This window comes from Ambystoma mexicanum, chromosome 9 (assembly GCF_040938575.1).
Source record: "Ambystoma mexicanum isolate Mex_15411 chromosome 9, UKY_AmexF1_1, whole genome shotgun sequence".
Taxonomy (NCBI): domain Eukaryota; kingdom Metazoa; phylum Chordata; class Amphibia; order Caudata; family Ambystomatidae; genus Ambystoma; species Ambystoma mexicanum.
In genome coordinates, this window is record NC_090931.1 from 740,320,317 (window position 1) to 740,345,293 (window position 24,977).

Genomic DNA, 24,977 nt, shown 5'->3' on the forward strand with positions numbered 1-24,977 from the left:
TATGGGCTATGGGGTCTTTTACTCCATATGGCTTCATGTGTTTTTGGTAAGTGTTACACAACACCCTCAGTGCAGTAACACAGGGGTGTCATAGTGACCCCCAAACATGGACTCCATACCCTGGGACTGACTACCGTCTCCCTGGGCATGTAAAGTCACCATTGGCTTTACTAGTCTCAAATTGTGAACAGAACCAGTACAAACCATCATATTGTGGAAGTACTGGTAGGGGTAATTAGATTGCCCCTGGGTCTGTTTTCCAAGCGGGCACTGTCCAGTCCCCTCTTGTCGAGTTTCTGGCTGGTGGCAGTGGTTACCACGCGAAATATTCCACCAGAATATTTCCTATGGGATTTTCCCATTCATTTTAAACGCACCACTTTTTTGGTGCAATGTTAAAGATACCGCTGGGTTATTTATTTAATATTTATTCCCCGGTAGGGGCTTTTTGCCAGGACTTGGTTTTAAAATGGCGTTTGTGTTCGCCTCTGTAACTCCAACCCGAGCCCTTTGTTCCACTTTTGGCGGGCTTCTGCACAGAAGCCTCCAAAAGTGGTGCCACTCTGTTTGGGTCTACAGGATGTGTGGGAGGGGGGAATAGGCACCCTGGACGGAGTTGCCTCGGCAACTCTAGTCGCACTCTTGCGTGATTGGCCCAGTGGTGAGCTGCCCGGCTCACCACTTAGCATGTTTGAGTGACAGCTTTGACTGATGAATGGGGGTTTAACTCCGCGGCTGGTTTCTTCCCTGGCAGTGCAACGGACTCCTGTCTTCCTCCCCGACGAGATCTTCTCTTCCCCCGGACGAAGCACCGACTTGCATCCGCTGCCAGGAACAACTTCCCCCACTGGAGTATTCTCACCACTTTAAGGTACTGTGTCTGCCAGGCCTCCCTTTCTAAAGATTGCTACAAGGTAATAATAATTCCTTAACCTTCTGGACTGGGCTGGCCGCCTTGACCCTCTAACTGGTCTCTTTCTTTGGTCCAACTCTTTTTGAACCTTTTCAAGACTTTTGTGCACTGCAACCGTGTGACCTTGAACACATTTCGTTTTGATCCTCTTAAAGCGGATTTGGCCTACTGACTCTAAACTCACGGTGTTACTTTGCCTTCCTCTCTTGTTGTGTTCGTGAAAAAGTGTTGGGATCTGTTTCAAATTATTCTCTGCTTTTCTCTCCCTTTTTTAAAAATGAATTATTAGAGTGCCATCTACGGTAAGCGCTCACCGCTGTCTGAAAATAAGTGGGGCTTTACTTAAGGCTTGTCTAATATTCTTTTAAGGGAGTGTATATCTTTTAGTGACCGTGTTTTTGAATTGCTTACTATTAGTGCCTGTGTGTTTTTCTAGATGTGGTTTTAAATAAATAATTATATCTCTTTTACACCAAGCTCTGGTCAGTGTTTACTTATTCTGTTGTGTTCTTTTGACCTATTGTGAATACTCTGTATACTGCCTAACTCTTCTTGAGGGAAGTCTGACTGCTCAGCCAAAGCTACCAAGTGAATCTGTGTGGTAGAGACTGCTACCAAGTGGGTTTACTGCCAAACACCTGTAGTCCTAAATCTTTTGCAGTGGTCCCAGAGGGAACTGCACAGGTTTCTGCCTAACAAGCTTGGACTGATGAATGGGGGTTTTCTGCATAAAAGCAAGGCTTTGGGGACTGGAACTTCATAAGTCGCCACAGGACCTAAAGAATCCGAAGAGGGAGAAGCTGAGCCGACCTGCAACGAGGACACCACCAGTGGAACCCTGCTGAACCGAACTCACCACTTCCCAACGACAGAGAAGATCTTCCTCCAGGAGAGTCTTCTTCCTTTGAGCTGGTGGGGTTAACCAGTTCGCCTTTTTTCGCCTTCCTGGATCGTCTCGTGGTTGAATCGCCCGTGCCAAGCATCCCGGTGGCCGGATAGCCACGCTTCACCACTACCGCGAATAAAAGGGTAGTACCTTTTAACCAGGGAAACTCTGCGGCTGGTTTCTTCCCTGGCAGTGCAACAACCTCCAGCTTTCCTCCACGACGAGATCTTTTCTTCCCCTGGATGAAGCACCGACTTGCACCCGCTGCCAGGAACAACTGCTCCCGCTGGAGCTTTCTCACCATTTCAGGTAGTGTCCCGCCTGGTCTCCCTTGCAATAGATTGTTCAAGGTGTCCCGTAAATCCTTGACTCTCTATCCTGGGGTGACCTCGGACCTGTTAACTAACTTTTCTGGACTAATCTAACTCCTTTTTGAACTATCTGCAAATACTTTTAAAGTGTACTTCAACTGTGTGATCTTGGGCACATTCCGCCTTGCTCTCTCCAAGAGTGGGCCTGGCCTATGAACTTTTTGCTCTACAGTAGACCCTGCCTTTCTTGACTTGCTGTGGTTCTTTAAAAGTGTTGGTATTGTGTGTTTTCCTATTTCTGCTTTTCTCTCCCTTTTTAAATAATTATTGGAGTGCCATCTTGGTTAGGCGCTCACCTCTGTGTTGATAATAAGTGGTGTTCTTTTCCTAAGACTTCTCGAATAATTAATCAGGGAGGTGTATATATTCCTAATGACTGTGTTTGAACTTGCTTGACATATTAGTTCCAGTGTATTTTTACAAGTGTGTTTTTAAATAAATAATTATATACTTTTATACCAAAGCTCTGGTCAGTGTTTGCTTGTGCTACTGTATTTTTGTATCTAATGTGTATACTCTATATACTGCCTAACTCTTCTCGAGAGAAGTCTGACTGCTCAGCCACAGCTACCAGGTAAATCTGGGGGGTATAGACTGCTACCAATTGGGTTTACTGCTAACACCTGTAGTCTTAAACTTTTTGCAGTGGTCCCTAAGGGAACTGCACAGGTTTCTGCCTAACACCTTTGTCTTTATATTGGTCCATTTGCGTTTTCAAGACGAGTGGGCTGTTTCAGTGTCAGTGTCTAAAGCCTGATTGTCTTAAACCTAAAAGGTGGTTGTCTAACAGATGTTTTTGTATTTGTAGGTAAGCTGCATGATTCAGTATTTTAAGTAAAAAGGGCACTGTGGTTATGGGTCGAAAATTGGTCGGAATATTATGGTCTAGAGTTGTTTTTTTGAGCAGGGGTAAGACCCAAGCTGTTTTCAGTCATTAGGGACTGTGTTGGAGGCGAATGAGTTGTTAATAAGGCTAGTGACAAAGGGTGCAAATTCGACTGTGCAGTCTTTTACCAGGGTTGCAGGGCAAATATCTCCTTTGCATCTAAAAGGCTTTAAACTTTTGATGATGTTGATTGTATCTGAAATGGTGAGTGGGGAGAATGAGAATTTAGTCACCGTAAGCGAGTCCGACAAGGAATAGATGGTTGATGGGGTTATTTTAAGTTTGGATTTTCTTTGTTCTATTTTTTGTTGTAATAGTGAGATTTTGTCCGCAGGTGCGTTCTGAATATTAGAGCACCATTGTTCATCTTTGTCCATATGATCTAGAGTGGGTGCTGGTGACTCCAATTCACAGAGGATAGTGAATAGCTCTCTGGTATTGGATTGGGCATTGGAGATTCTCTAGTTGTAGACTTTACTTTTGGATTTGATGATTTCATTCTTGTATTTGTTAGCTAGGGTTTGGAATAGGATTTTGTTTGCTTGAGTTGGCAATTTAATACATTTATTTTCAGCAGATCTTTTTAGTGCACGGAGGGCTTTAAGTTCTGGGGTGAACCATGGATTGTTATGTGATGGAGGTTTGACTTTTTTGCTTTGTAATGGGGAATTTTCTTTTTTGATAGCTTTCAGCATGATTTCATTGTAGTGTCTGGCCAAGATTATGGGGTCACTATCCAGGTGTGAAGGATCAAGAATGGATGTGAGTAGAGGTAGCATACTATCTCAGTTGATATTTTTAGAATTTCTAACGAGGGCCATTCTTGTTAGTGGGCTCTGTTTCCAATTCTTAGTAGTAATGGTGGTGGTGAATATGATGGTGTTCTGATCAGACCAGGGTGATGGGGTGTTGGATTGGATGTGTGTAGTACAGTTGATATCTGCTAACCAATCTATAGTGTGCCCTTTATGATTGGTTGATGTGGTGATTCTTTGGGTGAATCGCAGGGCTTCAATGGAATTGGCCAGGAGGCTTGCATGAGTATCTAGTGGGTCAGTCAGACCTAGATTAAAGTCACCCATAATGATCACTTTGGAATGTGGTTTCATATTATGTGCCAAGAGTGTTGAGATGTCGTCTTCGAAGGTAGAGATGGCACTTGGGGGCCTATAGATGGTGTGAAGTGTGAGTGTAGTAGTAGGTGTGAGGGCAAGGTTTGGGGAGATGACTTCACAAGAAGTGAAAGGTAGATCAGGTGATATTCTAATGTTAAGAGTCTCTTTAGCTATTAAGGCTACTTCTCCCCCTCTTGTGATAGAGATAGAGATGAGGGGGAGAAGAGAAGAGAGAGATGAGAAGAAAAGAAAATACCCCACAGTTCAGGAGTAGCAGTTGAAAAAACATCTGCTCCTTATCTGCCACATATTCCAAAAATGCCCCCATATACACGTGAATTTAGGCAGTTTCCCTTCTGCCGTTGCTGTGAGCTTCTTCATCTCCTGCAGCTCCCAAACCTTCACCCACCAATAGGACGTGTGCGGGCCCTTTACATCTTTCCAGAAGCGTGCTCGGGTAATCTGAGCTGCTGTAAGTAATTGAGAGATCAATTCGGCACTGGTACCTGTCACAGGGAATGACCCATCATCAGGGACATCTCCCAGCAAGTGCCAGTGACCTCTTTAATTTTGGAGAGAACTTCAAGCCAGAATGATTGTATGACCGGGCAGTGCCACCACATGTGAGCTAGGTCGCCTTGCTCCCCACACCCATGCCAGCATGTGTAGGTGGAATTCATCGCATGCAATCGATTCTGGGACAAATACCAACAGTATCAGAGTTTAAGCGCTCTATCCTTTACAGTGGTATGACGAGAGCTTTTCTGGGCTGTGCTCCATATTTTCTGTCATGACTCCACTGGGACCTCCACACCCAATTCCCTCTCCGAGGCCTCCATCTAGGGGAGTTTCTCTTCCAACAAGGCTTTTTCCAGGAACCTATTACATATTCCCAGTCTATGGGTCTGTTGCCCCTCAAGTATTTTGAGTTCTATTCCCGCTGGGGCTCTCGAGGCTGCGTGTCTTAGGTTTGTGTTTGTCAGCCAATGGCGGAGTTGTATGTATCAGAATCTTTCAGATTCCGGCAACTTAAATTTCTCTAGGCATTTTACAAAAGTCAGGGGTTCTCGATCTTTGTATAGGTCTCGCAGTCTCAGGCGTTCACCTGACGTCCCGAGCTAGAAGGTTGGGTTTTGGGTGATGGGTGAGAGTGGGCCCAAACCCGTCTTGAACCCCCTCTGTGCGCAGGCTGTGTCCCAGCTATTGCATGTCGTTAAGGTGGTAGGCTGCATAGCACCTTGTTGCCGCCACGCTTCTCTGGGAAGAAAAGGGAGATGACCCAGGGGAAAGGGGGCGGAGATTTGTTTGATATCTTGCTTTTAGGAGCTTTGGTTGTTCCCACCCAGCCCAACATTGAGGCGACTTGAGCTGCTCAGCAATATTGTGGGATCGAGAGGAGCCCTAGGCCGCCCAACATTTTCCCTCTTGTAAGGAGCTTATGCAGGGATTCAGGGTTTTTCGCCTTGCCATATCTACCGGCCCACTGCCTTCTGCAAAGCTAGGAGATCCCATTCTGGAATGAGCGGTAGGGCTTGGAAGCTATACAGAAGCTTCAAGAGGAGGGTCATTTTAACTGCACAGATGCACCCCAACCATGACATTTCCTGAGAGTCCCTGGAGCCATTCCTCAGCATCCCTCAAGAGACCGCGGATATTGGCCTTTAATAACCTGGAATATCTAGGGGTCAGCGGAATTCCCAAGTAGTGGATATCCTTAGTCGACCATCGAAAAGGGGAATGCTCCCTGAAGAGTTGCCATGGCTGAGGGGGATTCCGTTAGACCCATACCCACGGATTTAGCTGGGTTAATCGCAAAACCTGAGATTGCTATAAATTGAGTTAATAGATCAGTTAGTAAAACCAAGCACATCATCTGCGTATAGGGCCACTTTGTGACATTGTCCCCCCTAGATGAAGGGTGGAGGCGAATCCACTGGGCTAAAGGCTCTATTGCCAAGGCAAATACTAGGGGTCAAAGGGGGCAGCCCTATCGCATTCCTTTGCGCAGATCTATAGCGAGAGACCACTGCACGTTAACCCTGACCCGGGTAGTCAGGATTTGGAAATTAGAGAGGATTAGCTTGGAGAACCAGGGGCCAAAGCCGAATCCCTCTAGAACTCGTTTCAAATAGTCCCAAGACATGCTATTGAAGGCCCTGTGGGCATCTAGCGATAAAAGTGACAGCTTACCCGGAATTTCAGGGGCCAGGGCGATTAGGTCAATGACGTGGCGAATATTGTCATATGCTGATCGATTTTGAATGAAGCCCATCTGATCCTTATCAATTAGTGTCGGGAGGACGTCTCCCAAACGTTGTGCTATGATTTTGCTAAAGAGTTTCGCATCTGTATTAAGCAACGCAATGGGTCGCTAGGATGTACATTCCATTGGATCTTTGCCTGGCTTCAGAATCAGTGTATTGACCGATTCTACCATGGTTTTGTAACGCTCCCAGCGGACCCGAGGGAATTGAAGAGTTTCGTCAGATGAGGGATCAGGTCCGAACTGAAGGTTTTATAGAATTTATTCTTAAACCCGTCCGGGCCAGGGGCCTTCCCGAGGAGGAGGGAGCAGATTACAAACTCGATCTCTTTGGCCGAGATGGGGTCCTCCAACGGGTCCCGATGTGTCTAGGTAAGCTGGGGTAAGTGCGAGCCAAGTATAAACTCTTGGAATGCGATCGGCTCTGCATGCTCCCTAGAGAAGTCTTCCATGGTTCGGAGTTTACCTTCCTCCGTAGAGACGCACTTGTCATTAGCATCCCGTAGCTTTTCTATATGGTTGCGTCTGGCTTGTTTGTTCAATTTTGCCGCCAGAAGCCTGGGGAAAACAAAACTTCATCAAATTAAAACAAAAAGTAATGACCTCAAGGGGCCTTGCTCTCCAAAACTGAACTAACAATAGCATTGTGTTAACAGTAATGGGCCTTATCCGTTCGGGGCGCCCGATCAGCGTCAAGTTACGTTCCTTTGAATTCTGTTCATAGGGAGTCCAGAGTAATGTGCCCGTCATTGGGTGTAGCACTAAAGTTGCTGGCTCCCCTCATTCCGGGCTAGTACGAACATGTGCAGCCCACTCTTCTATACTGTTCCGGCGGTCCCATTTCATCCTCGGCAGCGTCATTCGGAAGTATGCAGAGCGCTCAGGGGCTCAAGGCTCCTTCAGGTGGGCTCCATGGTTTCCGCCTTTAAGCATGAGGTTGTTGTCAGGGAAGGCCGTCCCTTGGGTCTCCTCTTTCTGTCTCTCGGTGTGCGGTCTGCATGCAAGTTGTCCAGCTCCCCAGCTTCCACAATGGCATTGTTGTTTACTTCGAGCATTAGGGTTGTAGCTTCCTCCTCTAAGGTAATGATATAGTGCCGGTTATGAACGTCAAAGATCAACTTGCATGGAAACCCCCATCGATAGTGAATCATCCTGGCCTGTAGCCATCCATTGACCTTTTGCAGGCGTCTGCGGCTTGCTAGAGTGTAGGGTGAGAGGTTCTGGAAGAGTGTGAGGAATGCCCCGCAGAATTCTCACCGACTCTGACCTTCTAGCTGCTGCCATAATTTCTTCCTTTTGGTGTAAAAAAATGCACCTGGGACAGGACGTCTGGTAATAGGTTGCGTTGCTGTTGGGCAGAGGAATAGATCCGAATGGTCCTACCCAAGACCAGCTCCTCCGAATCTAGAAGATCCAACAATGACTTGAAGAGTGCTCTCGCATATTGTGGGAGTTCCTGATCTGATACTTGGCGCAGAACTCCACGCAGACGTTACGTTATTCCTTCTTGACCGGTTTTCCAGGTCCGCCTTCTTCGCCCAGACGTCCTCGAGTTGTTCCTCAATGACCTCCACTCTCTTGGTGAGTTCTGCGCAGTTGTGTACTTGCTCACATGTTGTATTTTCCAAGTCATTAACTCTGGCTTCCAATCCCCCACCAGGTGAGTATTTAGAAACGCAATCGACCGTGCCAGGGAGTCCTTAGAAGCTTTTATCTCCAGCTTTATTTCATGTGTGCTGTCCTGTTTGAGTCCCTTCAGCATGTCTTCAAGGTCCCTCCTGGAGAGAGCGTGGCCCGGGGATGGAAGGGACGCGGAGGGCGAGTGGACCTCGGCGCTTACTGCCTGCATTAGTGGTGTCGCAGAGAGTTGAGGTGTTAAAAAAAACAGATATGTCGTTCCTTTTGCTCTTCCCGCAGCCTTGGGCATCGTTTGTAGCTCGCTGTGTACAACTCCCCAGAGGCAGGAGCCGTCCTCGTATTGGCTGAGATGTGTTGGGTCCCTGGGGGAAACCTCAGTGGTGCCAGGCAGGGGCAAAGCCAAGGGGCCCACAGTATCGCTGGGGGAGGAGCTAATCCAGACCCAGGCTGGGGGCCACTATCAAAGCCAAATACGGGGGGTGCCCTGTTGTGAGGAACAGAACTCTTTGTAGAAGCCTTTCATCTGTGAGTAATGCAGTGCTATTCCTGTGTCCGTACAGGCTGTGCCAGTGTCCCTCCGTGGTAGTTGCCGGTCTTCAGTGGATCGTAGTGGACGGGGCCTCAGCTGAATACCAATCGCTCCCCTTTATCCCCTCTCAGGGGCCTGCACTGCCCTCCCCCAGGATGTGTCAGCAGGGCTGGCACAGTTTACTGTGCATCGGTAAGGGGGGACGAGGAGCGGGGGAGTAGGGAATCCGGGTTCTCCCTCTCCCGGTCTGGGCACCTTCCTGCTCACTCCACCTCCTTTGCAGGCTCCCTCCACTCCGGAGCCCGCCTATGTCTTTTACCCACGTCAGGGCCAGTGGAAGCAGGCAGGGGGCCTCACAGTGCGCCACCACGGCTTGGGCTCTAACGCACGCCGCACACCACAACCTTATCCTCACCTTTTCAGGCAGCCACCACTCCATCCCACCGGCCCGGACACGATCTGGAGCGGGTCCTCCCTCCGCCTCCTAGCTTCAAAGCCTGCAGCGCCGGAGGATCAGTCAGCAGGTGGGTTGGCAGACCAGCGGGGGTGGGCGAAGGTTGATCCCCCACCGGGACGTCTTCTTCACCCGCCCAGGGGGTTCAGCTTCACCGGCTCAAGAACGCAGGCCGCCATCTCGGCGGTGTGTGTGCTGCAGCATCGGGGAGCTTAAAACAATCTTCTGCGGCTCCTCATGCCGCGATTTCCGGTGCTGAGGCAGCCCCTCGTTCAGGGACATACCTGGGTCTCATCTCGGATGGAACGTGATGCCTTTCATGGGCTAAAATCATGGAATCGGGCGCCTTGCTCCGGAGCTCACGGCAAGCGTGACTGCCTAGCCACGCCCCCATTCCCTAACTTCTAACCTTACACCACACCTATTATGCACTACACATATACCACATTACCTACCATTTTCGGTCAAATAAATTTGGTCACTTTTCCTTAGGTAAATTTGCATTCGGTAAAATCTATGGTATCGCCATGGCTAGGGTAGGTTTATTTAATTGTAATACAGACTTTTGCAAAAAAAGGGGGTAACAAATTGGTGAACTGTTCTAAAGTAATCATTTCTACCAATTCTTCCATGGATTTGTTATTCATCCAAAGGGCTACAGTATTTTTGATACGTTCACTCATTTCCAAGGGGGTTTCTCCAGGATTTAATCTAATGGCCCCCAATTTTTGCCGAAAGAAGTTACCGAAAGAAGTTACAGGTTTGGCCCACTCTTTTCAATAGCCCTTCTTTTATGGTTATAAAGGTGGCCCCCTGGACAAGATTAAGTAATTGGTAGGCAGTCTGTAGTTCACCTTTCAACAGAGGCACCAAATAACATATTTTTAGATGTTCTTATCAACCTAACTGTTCGGCCAATCGTTCAAAATCTTCGCCTTCTAGGTATGGTTGAAGTATTCCCTGTGGTAGTAGTGGTCTGGCTTGCAACCCAACCAGTATTGTCAGCCTAGCCTCGGCCTGCGTTTGGTGGGCAGCCAACTGAGCTATGACAGCTGCTAGGTCGGCCATTTCTTCCGGTGAGGTAAGGGTTAATTCAGTGTTTTTTATGAATCGGAAAAAAGCAGGTTTCGACTCCTTCGGATGAAGTTTCGAAGTCGTCTTATTCTTCTGAGTCTGATTCCGCCGGAGGGAATGATTTAAGTAAGTTGGTCTCTAATCCTGATGGCCTCGGAACAGATGGTAACCAGGCACCAAAAAAAAAAAAGTTTCGGGAGTGGTGGGATTTAGGACACTAGGTCTAATGAAGGTGTAGGCTGGTCATATTTTCAATATTATCTGATCCCACTGTTGGATATTATAATGAGATAGTGAGATGGTGTCTAATAACACTTGAGTTTTAAAAATCAAGTCTTGTTGACCAGTTGGGATTTGTAGTTGAGACAGCAAAACATCTCTAAGAGTGGATACACAATCAGAGTCAACGAGTTCAACGATTCTATTTTTCCCTCTTGGTGGTACAACAATTAGCATGGATTCTCAATGTTTATCAATTGAATCACATCCCACCTCTGCTGACACCACATGTAAGGACGGCATGGTATCAACAGTAAGAACGACACAGGTGACCACTGTTCAAGGGTGTTTATTGACCTTTTGCGGGGGTGTGATGAATGCCTATCTAAACCTAAATCCACAGTTGGGAGCAAGCTACGACCATCAAATAATAATAATGCAGCATATTAGGGTGTTGTCAAAATAAAAGGGCCTATACTAAAACTATTGCCAATCCTTAACACTAATTTATAAATAGTGTGGGGTAATGTTCATGAAAAAGAAAGAAGCGTACAAAATGTTATGTCAGGATGTTTGGTCTGTTGGCCTCCCTTCCCCACGTTTTCAGCACGGGGCATGGCGGTTCACTCGAGCAAATCACATGCTCTGGCAAAGGCACGAGGATACAGTTCCATTACCAGCATCAGGACTTTCTGTGTCCAAGTCTCTTTACTTCTTGCAAGTCTCTTGTCTCAGAGACCTGATGTACAGGAATTTTATTTTTACCAGTATTCAATTTGGGTGTTCATCCTGGAGGCCCCTCTTCTGGGCTCAGGTCCCTTTCAAAACAAAAGTTCAATGTTGGATCCCCTTCTTCTGGGTTCAGATTCCCTTATAATAATGTTCAGAGAATTCTTTGTTCGGGTGACTCACGGTTCAGTCTGGATCCCCCTCAGCCGGGCTCAGATCCCTGACTTTTACTCAATTAGTCACCCTCAACTGGACTTTGACCAATGGTGGTGTACATTAAACTATTGTAGACTTTTGAATGTGCACAGGGTTTAGCTTGACCCGTTGCAGGACCATTTCGATCTCAAGATTACTATTTCCCACACTGAGCATCAGTTGGATACCTAACAGACACCTAAGAGTGTGCACCCATGTGGTGCTGGACCACTCATTCTACGATATCTTTTCTTGGCCTCCCAAACTTCAGTTACTCCTTTGTATTCCAATTATATTTGCGTTGCTTGTCACATACGCCTCACACACTGTTCTCTTTATACAATGTTGCCGCTTTTGCCCTTGGTTCAAAGCACAGGCTGGTTTGGTATCAGTCTCTCTGACTCACCAACTGTGCTGTCTTTACTGACCCTGCTTTTTGTAGGAGTCAAGGACAGTACCACGACGGCAATTGCTCCTCCCCGCCTTGGTTATCGATGAGGGAGAGCCCCGAGTACCTCTGACACACTGTGCAGGTTGGGTCAGCTTTAGTTTCTGGTCTTAGGTTTCTTACTTTCCAAGGCTCACGAAAGTAATGGTATTTAAAGGCCAAGGGTACTTCCCTCCTTGCAACCCTCTTTGGTCTCGCCGTCTTTCTTCTCTTATTAAACTGCCATCTTGGAACTGCTGTTTCCTTGTGTGCTTTTGTGCTATGCCTTTTATCCATGTGGGGAAGTTGATGAAACTCAGGTGTGTGTAATAATCCGCAATTGCCTGACCTTGCCTGACTATTGTGTTGGGACATGTCAGGTATACGGCTCTGATGTTAGTCTGTTGTTGCTCACGGTGAGCTGTCTGTTAGAAAGTGTTTGTGTCGCAAAAGGGGCGGGGGTGAGTTCCTTAGTATCCTATCTGATAGGATGGGGAAAAGGTGTTACCGGAAGGGGATACCCCGTCTTACCCTCTGTGTCCCACTTCCACTCCCTGAAGACTACTGATCCAGGTGATCCTCCCGCACTGGTCAACCCCCAGGATCTGGATCCAAAAGCGATGACCGTGTCCTAGCCTCTTGGATGACAGATCTCTGGGGACTAGCATGTGAGACACTTTCAGGTTTCTTACAAGGCATAAACCCATTGGGTTCTGTCACTTTTTAAGAAAAGCAAAAAGCATGCACACTAAATTATAAATGCACCCCATAAGCCTAACGTATGGGAGGCATGTACACTTTTTTAACTGAATTGCTACAAAAGTGTGTTACGTGATTTTGCCTGTCCTAGCATGTTTTTTTGTACTTCAAAGGGCAAATCAGAAAAATTTCACAGAGCAGATAATGTTGCATTAAAGTGAAAATGTAGGCATCTCCTTGGTGCAATGTACACTTTAATTTTCTTTTTTTTAAAAAAAAATACAAACGAGAGCCTTAGAATTCTACATTGGACTTTAAATCCTATCTTGTGTCTGAATGCTGAGAAAACAGAGATCTTCCTTGCAATGCCAGAACCATGGTCCCTTCCATTGAAATGTCCCTTACAAAGTCAAACTTGTGTAAAGCTAGACCTAGAAGAAGCTTGAGATCTTCCAGTCTCAATCTTTTGATTGCCTTGACTTTTAAAAAGGATCTTCATGGAGGCAGAACACTTTAGCGGTGGTGCGATCTAAAGGCAGGAACAAATTGCCCTTGGATATCAGCGCAGAACAAAACCATAAGATATTTGAGACTCACTGGTTAACATTGAACTGTTTCGGTAGTGGTATGGACACTAACCTATGTTATTCCCTGAAAGTGCTTGTATTACAGTACATTTCTTGTTATTTACCAATATGCTTTTTCTCTAGCGTTGTGATTGTGGTGTATCCTGCTGCTTTTGCTTATACGGTCTCTTCCTCAGCTCTTAAGAACGGTTGTAATTTAGTGCATTACAATTAAATAAAGGCGGTAGATAGTGCAGAAGTGTACATTTGAAAATGCATTAGATAAGGTACTATAAGGATCCATTGTTTTACCATACATATATCATTACTACAATTCTTCAAGTATTTATTGGGTACTAGGTTTATGTCGCACATGGGAATCAATAAAAGTAACAGGAGCAGTCCGTGGTAGGGACGGCCCTGAGATCTTCAAAAGATTAAAGGCGATAGAGTAGTGGTAATGGTTGATGAGAGAGGTGGGGTGATGGGACATGGACTGGGGACTAAGACTAGGTAACATACATAAATAACAGACACTATTATGCCAATACCACGGCATAAGGTAATGTAGACATTTACACATATAATAAAAGTGAATGGCCTTGCCTGCAGGGGTTAGCTTTGGTCAGAATGTGGGGATTAAGGGTAGGTGGTAGAAGCTGCTTAACTTGTCCAGCAGGTGCAGCTCAAGTCTGGTCCTGAACTGTTTACCTATATTGTGGATGTCTTGTCTGGAGGGAGGACATTCCCATGAAATTGTTAAAGAGGAGAATATCAATGAAAGTGGGAGGAGGTTGAGAAGACAGGAGGGACCATAAGAGTCGAGAGGAGAGTACAAAGAGAAGCAGTCAGCGAGATGGGGGGGGATGGAGGATGTGACACTGGGATGGAAAGCAACACTGGCACGGAAAGTGCCCCTCAACAAGGGATGACCCCCAGAACACAGCTCCAAATAAAAGGGGAATGGAAGCAGAGGCGAGTTCTGGCCTCAATGGCAGGCTCAGAGGTGATTAAAGCAAGCCAATTTCGACCTCTCGGGCAACGACATCGATGGATGTCGAATCCAAGATGGTGACCTCTCTTAGCCCTGACGTGCGCTGGTGGCTGATGAAAGCATAAGGCCACCTATGGTTCTTGGCCGCTTCAATGGAGAATGAGGCGCACCAGTGTTCTGCCCTACCGAAGACTGACAAGTGCTGTTCGTGACGTTGTGGATGAAAGCAGCAGGACTGAGGCGAGGGCTTTAGTTCTACCCCGGGTCTGCAGGTGAGGGGTAGCGAAGCCCCAACATGTCTCCCCAAACAAACACTGTGATCTACTGTTATCCATGTATCCTTGCTAACCCTTGTCTCCCTTGTGATTCCCCTCCTGACCCAGTTTACCAGGATCGATATGAAGGAGGCACATCATAAGCCTCCTCAACCCTGTGGGGTGGATCTACTGGGCTGTTGCACACAGTTTCCACAGCCAGGTTCCACCTTCTTGGGGAGTTGTGGGCAATACATCTGTGGCTCCCAGGCGAACCCTGAATTACGATAAACAAGGCGCATGATCCTGACAGGTTGCAAGACCTTACCTCCTCCTCTGAGCCATGGAGGTCAATGTTATAGATTAAGCAGCCACCCTTCAGAAATTACAGTCAGACATAGCCTCTAGACAAGCGAATGCTATGTTGTATCCGACTATTGAATCTCTACAAAACAAGGTTGATTCCTGGCCTCCTAAAGTCCCTGGGGTGGGTCAGCCATGGGGAGCTACAGCTAAACTGTCCAATACCCCTAAAACGCATTCCGACCAGCAGTAGGCCAGTACTAGCCCTGCCACTCTCAAAATTCCAGGGTTGGGTCCCAACACCTCCCATGACTCCTACATTATAGTGCAGAATTATGGGCCTTCATGACACAATGTTGGATTAATTTCCTAATTAGACCTGCTTTATAGGCCACTGACCAAGTCAAAGTCGCCTTTTGTATTTCTCAATCTCAGTGAGACCTCTCTAACTTGGGCCACTCCTTATGTTGATGGCAATGACACAATAGTCCATAGCTATGGTGCCTTTTATACAGCTTTCCAGTACATGTTTGACCAACGATACGCCACTCAAACCTTACACAATGACTTTTAAGAGCTGAAACAAGGCAATAAAGATGTATTGACTTGCAGCCTATGTGTAACTGAGATATTTCTCCTGCTTAGTTCTCGCCTGACCACCAAAATATTAAGTCTGTCTATCTTAACCAGATGCCTGCAGTGTCTCTCCAAATTGCCACAAATTTGATTCAGCCTATTTTCGAATTTAGATACCTAAATGCTGTGTTGTCCGTCCTAACGAGTTTCCTGTATGTCTTTACCTCACCCTATGCACAGGACCTCGAAATAGCCCACTCTCTACTACTACTCCCCTTAGCCTTTAGCTCATGCTCCCGCCAACACTATACAGTACATTCATGGAACGCTTACAGTTTACTATTCTTACTTTGGCTATCTACTTTTACAACACCAACAACCCATCCACATCCTTCCAAAAGACAAACATGCAGCACCCAACAGGTAAACCCCTCTGTTCTACCACTGTTCACATTGCCCCTTTCTCATATCACATCAACACCTACCACCTTACACCCTCCACCTCCAACCTCAATCGTAGAAACTCCTTCCTAGGCTACCACACCCCCATCACTCCCCTCACAACTCTTCTACCAGCACTCAATCCACACCACATACTAATCAACCTCTAAGCACCCGCACCAACATAAACACAACCTCTACCAACATACCTCCCTCCCCCCAAGACACTACCTTACCCAACACCACCAACATTAAATGGGCACTCAATGCAAGATCCCTCATAGCGCACTCTCTGGAAATTGCAGATCTCATACTAGGCAATAACCTAGACCTACTGGTAGTCACTGAAACATGGCTACGTCCAGCTGCAGGCCCCTCCCTTATGCTAGCTGTTCCAGATAAATACACTATCACCAGAGCAGAAGAACTATTAGCAAAGGCAGTGAAATTGCCATCATCTCCAAAACCCACCTCTGCGTAAGAGAATTCACCTCTCTTCTGTTCCCATCAGGAGAATTTGTCCGTCAAACTGCCATTCTCAGCCCAAAGTACACTATTGATACACTTGATCTACGGACTTCCAGGTCCAATTTCAACCTTTGAAGAAGACATCTCCAACCTACTCTACAACCACACTAAACACTCATCGAAATTCTTACTTCTGGGAGACCTAAACTTAGGATATAAAGACCCCCTAGTCACCCATGCCCTATACCTAGAACAGTCCCTCCTCGATCTAGGCTTTGAACAAATTATATCGGGACCCACCCACTGCAAAGGCAGAACTCTTGACTGGGCGGCTCAACTAAATTGCAAGATCAATATAAGCTCAAACACTCCTTGTGCATGGTCAGACCACCACATTATCCACTTTGAGTTAGACTCCCCTCACCACAAGCCAGTGACCGCACAAGCAACCCAGGCTTCAACCAGAAACAACAAGGCCATTATTCTTGAAACTCTCCGCCCCCTCATCCAGCCGATACTCAACCCCGCTGCTCCCATGAAACTAGACCCAGAATCCTTAGTTAAATTTGTTCAACAATAACCTACTGCTAGATATAGATCAAATAGCCCCCCTTAAAACTGGAAAAGCGAAACAACCTAGCCACTTAAACAAATGGTTCACCCCAGAGCTGAAAGCCCTGAGGAAATCTAAAAGATTTGCAGAAACCAACTGGATAAAAAACCATCCCCTGAAACCAAGGCAGCCGCTGCTACATACCATAAACTCATGATCAAAACCAAAAGCGACACATTCAATAATAGAATACAAAATGCCAACTCCAATGTAAAAGAACTCTTCACCATCCAGAGGGAAATAGAATCGCCCTTACCACCCCAATCCACTTGCGACAAAGATTCTACCTGGTGTGGCAACATCCAGAAGGCACTACTAGACAAAATAGCTCCAATACAGAATAAAATAGAAACCAAAAGAATTCTCCTACCCACGAAAGGCACAACCAGCGCCAGCCAAACCCACAAACCAGGTCTTAACACAGACCTATTTGAATTCTCCCCTTTCACCACCTCTCAGGTAGAGTCTATATTTGCCGGCCTCAAACCATCCAAAGGTCAGGGGGACATATGTCCAGCATCCATCACAAAAGAAGGAGCCAAATACTTCTCCCCTTTCATCACTACTCTCATCAACGCATCCTTCGCATCCTGCTCGGTACCTAATAATCTTAAAGATGCCTGGGTCAAGCCTCTCATCAAGAAACCCACGCTAGACCCAAGCATTCCCACTAACAATCGTCCCATCACCCCCGTTCCATTCCTGCTAAAAAACCTTGATAAGGCACCATACATTCAAATTCAGAACCACCTCAAAACCCAAAATCTCTGCCAATCGGGTTTCAGAACTATACACAGCATAGAGACAGCCCTTCTAGACCTGAAGATCCAAATGGACGAAGCCAAAGACAAAGGCCACCCATCTCTCCTTCTCCTTGATCTCTCTGCAGCCTTCGATCTAGTCGACCACAGCATCCTAACTTCACACAAAACCTCATCACTATCCTTCTCTACTAACGCAGCTAAATGGGTCCAATCCTATCTAGCCGAAAGATCCATGAGGGACTTCTCAGACATTGCATCAGCAGACCCTTCACCCATCTCATGTGGAGTTCCACAAGGCTCATGCGTCTCCCCCACTCTATATAACATCTTTACCAAGATGTTATTCGATCTCCTAGATGAAATGAAAGTCCCATACATCAACTACGCTGATGATACTCAGATACTCATCACACTCTCAGGCTCCTATGACAACTCCTCCCGACTAAATGAAATCTACAGCACAATTCAAGACTGGATAGCCAGGCATGGGCTTTGTCTAAACAATGAGAAAACTGAGCTCCTACTCATTGGCACTAAACAACGCCTCAACAAACTCAACCCACAATACAACTCATTCAATATAGATGGAAACTTCATCAAAGTCTCAAAAAATGCCAAAACTCTAGGGGTATACCTCGACTCCACACTATCACTCTTAAGACAGGTTAATGCCACAGCATCCTCCTCAGCCTACACCACTAAACTAATAACGACCTGTAGACCATTCTTATCATCAGAAAGCTGTATCACCCTAGCGAGAGCTCTGATACTCTCTAAACTCGACTACTGTAACTCCCTCTATCTCGGCACTAGTAGGCAAAACATTAAAAAACTCGGAAATCTTGCAAAATAACGCCCTCCGAGCAGTCCCCATCATCCCATGAACAGACCACATATCTGAAGTGGTCGAGGTAAGCAAGGAGACAGCTGGGTATAATTAATGATGTATTTATTGTCGGCAAGTTAGTGTATGCGGACAGGCCCCACCAGCTGAGGCAGTAACGGACGCTTCTGTTTGAAGCTCCGTTCCGCATGCCGTCATTTCATTCCATTCACCCTTTCATCACGAGAGGCTCGCGCAGAGTCTCGTGATGAAAGGATGACTTGATGCTACACATCTCCCTTCCTTAAACACGTCACTTAAAACATCTGATGAAAGTTCTTCTGTATCCTTAAATAAAGTCTTCCAAGTGATCCGGTCTGCGGATTATTCTTCCTGTTCTTGACACTCGCGAAAGATCTGATTTTATTCTTGGCAAGGAAAATTTCGACATTGCATTCTTATTAGACGTATTTCCTACACGTTCCCTAATGCAATCCGACATAATTCTCACCTGCCTATCATTCTCTCCCACATTCTCATTCCCACTACAACTTGCTTGTCCTCCGTGTATTAGCTCATTCGTTATCACATTTTTGCATGGTTTCATCACACATACCCTCTCCATATTCCAGACTCTTCCATCTTGTACTCTCACTGCATGTTTGTACACTTCAATCACACTCACTGGCTTGGACCATTTGCAAGGTCCATCTCTCATCACTGGAGGTAGTTTAATTCTCACCAGACTTCCTACTTTAGGGCTTTCATTACCTTTATCCCTTTTCACATGACTGTCATGAGCTATTTTGTTTCTTATCTGTCTGTTCCTAATGTTCTCCACTACCTCTCCAAAGTCTTTCCTAACAACAGTCTCCCTCCCCAACCAGGATGGAGTCAATTTGGTGTTTGCTCTACGTCCTCTACTCAACTCAAAAGGTGATAAACCAGTAGTACTATGAGGCGTGAAGCGATGAGCAATTATTTTTCTTTTTACTGCTTCTTCCCAGTTAAGATTATTTGCCCAGGCCCAACGAATGGCGTCCTTGAGTATTTTGTTGAATCTCTCAACTACTCCATTCGTTTGCGGGTGGTATATTGCACTCCTTTTATGTACAATAGAATTCTCAGTACAGAACTTTTCCATTTCTTTCGATCTAAATTGGACACCATTGTCCGTTAATATGCTTCTCGGGAAACCTTCTCTAGCACATATTTCTGACATGAATTCTATAATCATCCTTGCATTCATGTTAGGTTTAATTGAAACTTCTACCCATCTGGTCAATAGATCAATTACCACTAAACAAAATTTCTGCTTACCATCACAATAAATAGGCCCTAGTATATCCATGCCTACTTCATCCCAGACTTTTCCTGGAATGCTCGTTATCACCATTGGGTATTTTGCACCCACACACACTCTGTCACTCTCATTACAAAGGATACATTCTCTGATGGTTCTCTCGATCTGCAAATTGCATCCTGGCCACCAATAATCATCACGTATTCTCTGTTTGGTCTTCACTATTCCTTGATGTCCTTCATGACCTAATTCGACGATCTTTTGTCGTAGATTCACAGGTGGAATTATTCGATCTCCTCTCATAACTCTGTTGTTCATCACATTGAGTTCCTCTGCAACTCTCCAATATTCCATGAGATTACATTCTTCAAACTTATTCTTCCTAAGGTTCTCGCTGCTTTGAATAATTTGTCTCAAACGACCCATATCTTCATCTTGATTCTCTGCCTCTTCCCATTCTGTTTTTGATATGGACAGCGTTTCAATATCCAATATGACCTCTGAATTAACTTCACTTTCATCGTCTGTCTCTGAGTTATTAGTGAGACGTGATAGACAGTCAGCAGCACGATTTTTCACTCCTGGCACATATCGTACATTGCAGTTATATTCTTGTAAAAGTATGACCCATCTCTTGATTCTGTTTGACACATTATCCAATCCTTTATTCATAATAACATGTATTAACGGTTTATGGTCAGTACGAATTTCCACCTCCACTCCCCAGATAAAATTCCTGAATTTCTCTGTTGCCCATTTGATTGCCAAAATTTCCTTCTCTATTGTAGCGTATGACTTTTCTGCACCTTTTAACAACCTTGATGCAAAAGCAATTAAGACTTCTTTCCCCTCAACTCCCTGGGTGACGACAGCGCCTAAGCCCAAGTTGCTAGCATCAGTTGTAATTATAGTCTTATTACCACTCTTGAAATTCTTTAACGATGGTGCCTTGTTCAATTCAGACTTGATATTTTCAAATTCTTCTTCACATTCCACATCCCATTCAAATGTCTTCTTTTTTAACAATTCACGGAGTGGGACTGTATGCAAAGCAAAACCCTTTATAAATTTCGAATAGTACTCTGCCATCCCAATGAATGTACGTACTTCTTCCTTTGTTTTGGGTCTCGGCATGTTCACTATGGCATCAGCTAGTTGTTTCTTCGGTCTTATGCCTCCAGCAGAAATGGTATGTCCCAGGTACTCAATCTCACTGCGATTGATGTTACATTTGTCTCTACTGAGAGTCATTCCTGCTTCATATAATTTTTTATAAACACATCGTAACCTTTCATCATGTACTTTTTGATCATTGGCATGCACTAAGATGTCATCTTGGAAACAAATGATTCCTTCATCATCTTCAAACATTTTGTGCATAATTCTTTGGAATACTGAAGCGGCTGACACCAGCCCAAAAGGCATTCTTCTGTATTGGTATAACCCATCTGGTGTCATGAATGCTGTCATCTTTTTAGATTCTTTATGCAACTTAACTTGATGATAAGCTGATGTTAGATCAAGGGTAGAAAAATATTTCGAAGGCCCTATAGTGGACACGATCTCTTGTATATTAGGGAGTGGATGTCTGTCTGGAATTACACATTTATTTAATTCTCTCATGTCCACACATATTCTCAGTTTACCAGATTTTTTTCTTAACACTACCAAAGGTGAAACCCATTCGCTGGCGTCTATTCTTTCAATGATCTTCTGATCCTCCAATAATTTGATCTCCTTTCTTACCTCTTCTCTCATAGAAAGTGGAATGTTGCGTAACTTCTGCGCCACCGGAGTATGTCCTGGCTTCATATTGATCTTATGGACAAATCCACGCAGGCATCCAATCTCTTTCCTGAAAACTTCCGTTATCATGTCAACATCACTAGTGGTCTCATTGATTTCTTGGATTCTCCCAAAACCACTTTCAACTGAGTATACTGACTCATCAGATGCAGCATCTAATTTTACCTTGAGTTTGCTCTGGTGAGTCCAGCTTAATAAAGGTGTTCTCCCCTCTTTGGTTATGTATATTTTCCCATCGGCCTTCCTTTCCTTGAATTTGAGTGCTCCCCAGAACCATCCAATGACATCTATCTTAACTCCTCCATATGCTCTGGGTTTTATGTCTGGTTCATGCAAGTATTTGTGTTTCTTCTTGTCCCACATACTCTGTGGTAATAGGGTATACTTGGCCCCTGAATCAATCATCATTTGCATGTCGGTTCCATCAATACACACCGTAGCTCTGGGGCTTTCCATTTCTTGTTCATTTTCTTCATCTGCTATAACAAACACACATTCTTCTCCATCTTCATCACTACACCCATCATCTCCTATCCAATTAGTAGAGGTGTTCTGCATCCTGCAACATCTGGCATAATGTCCCTTACCCTTACATTTTCCACATATGATCTTCAGAGCAGGACATTCTGGGTTGTCCGCCCAATGGTCTGTGCTATCACATCTGAAACATCTCCCGGTATTCTTCCTTCTAGAGTCATCTCCTCGTCTGCGTGGACTCTTCCTTTTCACTTCACCATTATTGACCCTAGGGCTTGATTTTCTTCTTTTATCATCATTGTAAGGTAATCTGCTATTACTTTCAGACTTGTATCTTCTATTGACATTTTCTGTCACATGAGCTATACACTCATTATTCTTGGATGTAGTGGGTATATTGACTCTATCTCTCGAAGTTTCATGTTTAATTTCAGTAAATTGCATTCTGCTCTCTAATTCCTTGACACATTTCTCAGTGTGCTCTACTTCCTTGGCTACACGCAAAACTGTGTCTAAATTGGGATTATCTTCAGCCCATAATCTCTCTCTTACTTTACTACTCCTACATTCCAACATGAATTGGTCTCTCAATCTCTCATCTAATTGGGTATTAAAATTGCATGTTTTAGCTAATTTCCTTAAATTTGTAATATATTGTTCTACACTTTCACTTTCTCCTTGAGTCCTTTTGCCAAACTTGTACCGTTCCAAAATGGTACTCAATTTTTTTTCATAGTGTTTTCCCATTTTCTTCACTGAACGTTCATACTCATTGAGGTCAATATCTTCATCAGAAAGCAGATCTGGCAAATCTTCAAATTTCTCCTGCCCTGCTGGGCCCAGACAGTGCATCAACAGAGATTTCCTTTTTTCTACGCTACAATTTTGACCACATACAACACCGGCATAATGTTCGAATGATTTTATCCACCTTTTCCATGGAATGACTGGTTCATCAACATCTGACAAAAAAAACATCGGTGGTGGCACACTGTTGAAAGACATGGCTGAAATGGAGATATGCTAATAAGTGTAGATGATGATTGAAATTGAGTGTAAGATTTTTTCTTTTATTTTTCCACAATATTATTTTCCATATATCACAGGGCACCAAAATATGTCCAACCTAGTATGCTGTACTGTCCTGATATTATATAAATTTCCTTTTGATATAATGCAGTGCAAATATGATATTGTATTTTCTGCTTGCTCCTCTGTCTGTATAATACTGTGTATAATACTGCACTTATACACCATGTCATACGGTAAAATCAGATGATGCAGGAAATGGGCGTATCCATGGGGTCTCCACACGGAAAGAAAATAACACGCAACAAGCGCAGGGGACACAGACAGAAGCAGCACAGCACTCACTTGAAAATAAACGCTCCAGCACTGGAAAATGCAGTGGCAGGAAACAGTTGGAGCGGAGCGGCCACAGCCTGAGATACAGCTGCACGGCCTGCTACACGCTCTTGAGAGCCTGATCGTTGGAGCGGAGCGGCCCAGCCACAGCTTCTGATGCGGCTGCGAGGCCTGCTCCACGCTCGTATAATTACGTTTGAAGCTCCGTGGGGAAAAGCAATTTATGCAGCGCTGGCGTGAAATGGGGCGGTGGGGCCTGACTTGATCCTCGTCGCCACTTGAAGTGGTCGAGGTAAGCAAGGAGACAGCTGGGTATAATTAATGATGTATTTATTGTCGGCAAGTTAGTGTATGCGGACAGGCCCCACCAGCTGAGGCAGTAACGGACGCTTCTGTTTGAAGCTCCGTTCCGCATGCCGTCATTTCATTCCATTCACCCTTTCATCACGAGAGGCTCGCGCAGAGTCTCGTGATGAAAGGATGACTTGATGCTACACAATCCCAAGCCAGCTAGACGGCCAACTGGCTCCCCATAAAAGACAGAATTACCTTCATAACTCTCACAATCACCCACAAATGCCTCAATAACACAGCCCCCAAATACCTTGCTGACAAATTCTGCGCCAAAACCACTTCTACACCCACCAGAGCCAACTATTCACACTGCCTCAGCATTCCCAAATACAGACTGCCAAAACTTGGAACGCTCTGCCCCCAGCACTGAGAATCGAAAACTCCTTTCTAGCCTTTCGCTTCAAAGTCAAAACCTGGCTCTTCTCCATGATCTCGCCCACCCAAAGAACTGTGTAAACATCTACCACAGATTGTGCCTTTTAAATGTATATCTCTGCATATTATTGTAAATTGTGATTTATTTCGACTGCTCTCCATATGTAAATTTCTGTATATTACTGTCAATTTTGATATCCCTATACATGTTCATTTGTAACCTCCCCGATATCCACACCCCATTCTCCCTACTTGCCTTTATACTATATTCTCTTCTCACCTGTAAACTGTATTTATACTATGTATGTAACTAACGCCACAAATTAAGCGCCTAGCTACCTCAGGGTTCAGCGCACTATACAAGAAATAAAAAAACAAACAAACATTGCCCGCTTTACGAATTTAGCAGCACAGACTCTATGGGCCGAAGACGTTGAACTTAAAGAGGGTTCAAAGACGACCTTAAGGACGCTCTAAGCCAGATTGTGGCTTCCCCGGAACAACTATCAGAATATACATCTTTGGTAGTACTTTTGGATCAAAGAATTGGGAAAAGAATGGTAGAAGGAAGGGTTCTGGAGGACCTAAGTTACCCGTCCAAGGTGAAAACAGAACCACATCCTTCTAATCCCAATGGCACAGAACCAATGCAGTTGGGAAGCATCAGAGGACCCATCTCAGTGGTAGAACGAAACCATACACAGAAGATAAACGTACGCTGTTATTGCAGGCAATCTGGGCACAACATGTATCAGTGTAAGAAAATAAATACTGGAAAGGCGGGAAACGACACTGCTCGTTCAAACTGGGGAATGTATTAATGTGCGATAAGACACAAGTTAAGTGCACCCTGTGGACTGTGCTGGTGCACCAACCATTCTCTGTTACCATCAGTTTCTTCTTACCAAGTAGAAGTATTATCTTGAAAAATCGAAACGTAACCGCTCCTGTTTCATCAAACAACACTAAAATCCAGACAAAAGAAAAAAATCAAGAATAGTCAAAATACTTGTAGTTGATATAAACATCTTCAAGTCTATACATAAAATACTTGCATAAAATTACAATTATAAAATTCAGATATAAACTGTATCTTC

At 45.0% G+C, this 24,977-nt stretch overlaps 1 protein-coding gene across 13 annotated transcripts in view; it reads left to right on the forward strand.

The window, feature by feature from the left end:
* Window positions 1-24,977, forward strand: part of PMS1 (PMS1 homolog 1, mismatch repair system component) — a 2,204,114-nt gene that overhangs the window by 1,275,703 nt on the left and 903,434 nt on the right. For 7 of the 13 annotated variants that reach the window (XM_069615650.1, XM_069615661.1, XM_069615656.1 and 4 more), the window contains one exon: window positions 755-871. The exons of the other annotated variants lie outside the window; for them this stretch is intronic. In XM_069615650.1, coding sequence (XP_069471751.1) covers window positions 755-871 — 117 coding nt within the window. The remainder of the gene's footprint in view (window positions 1-754; window positions 872-24,977) is intronic. 13 annotated transcript variants of the gene reach the window in all.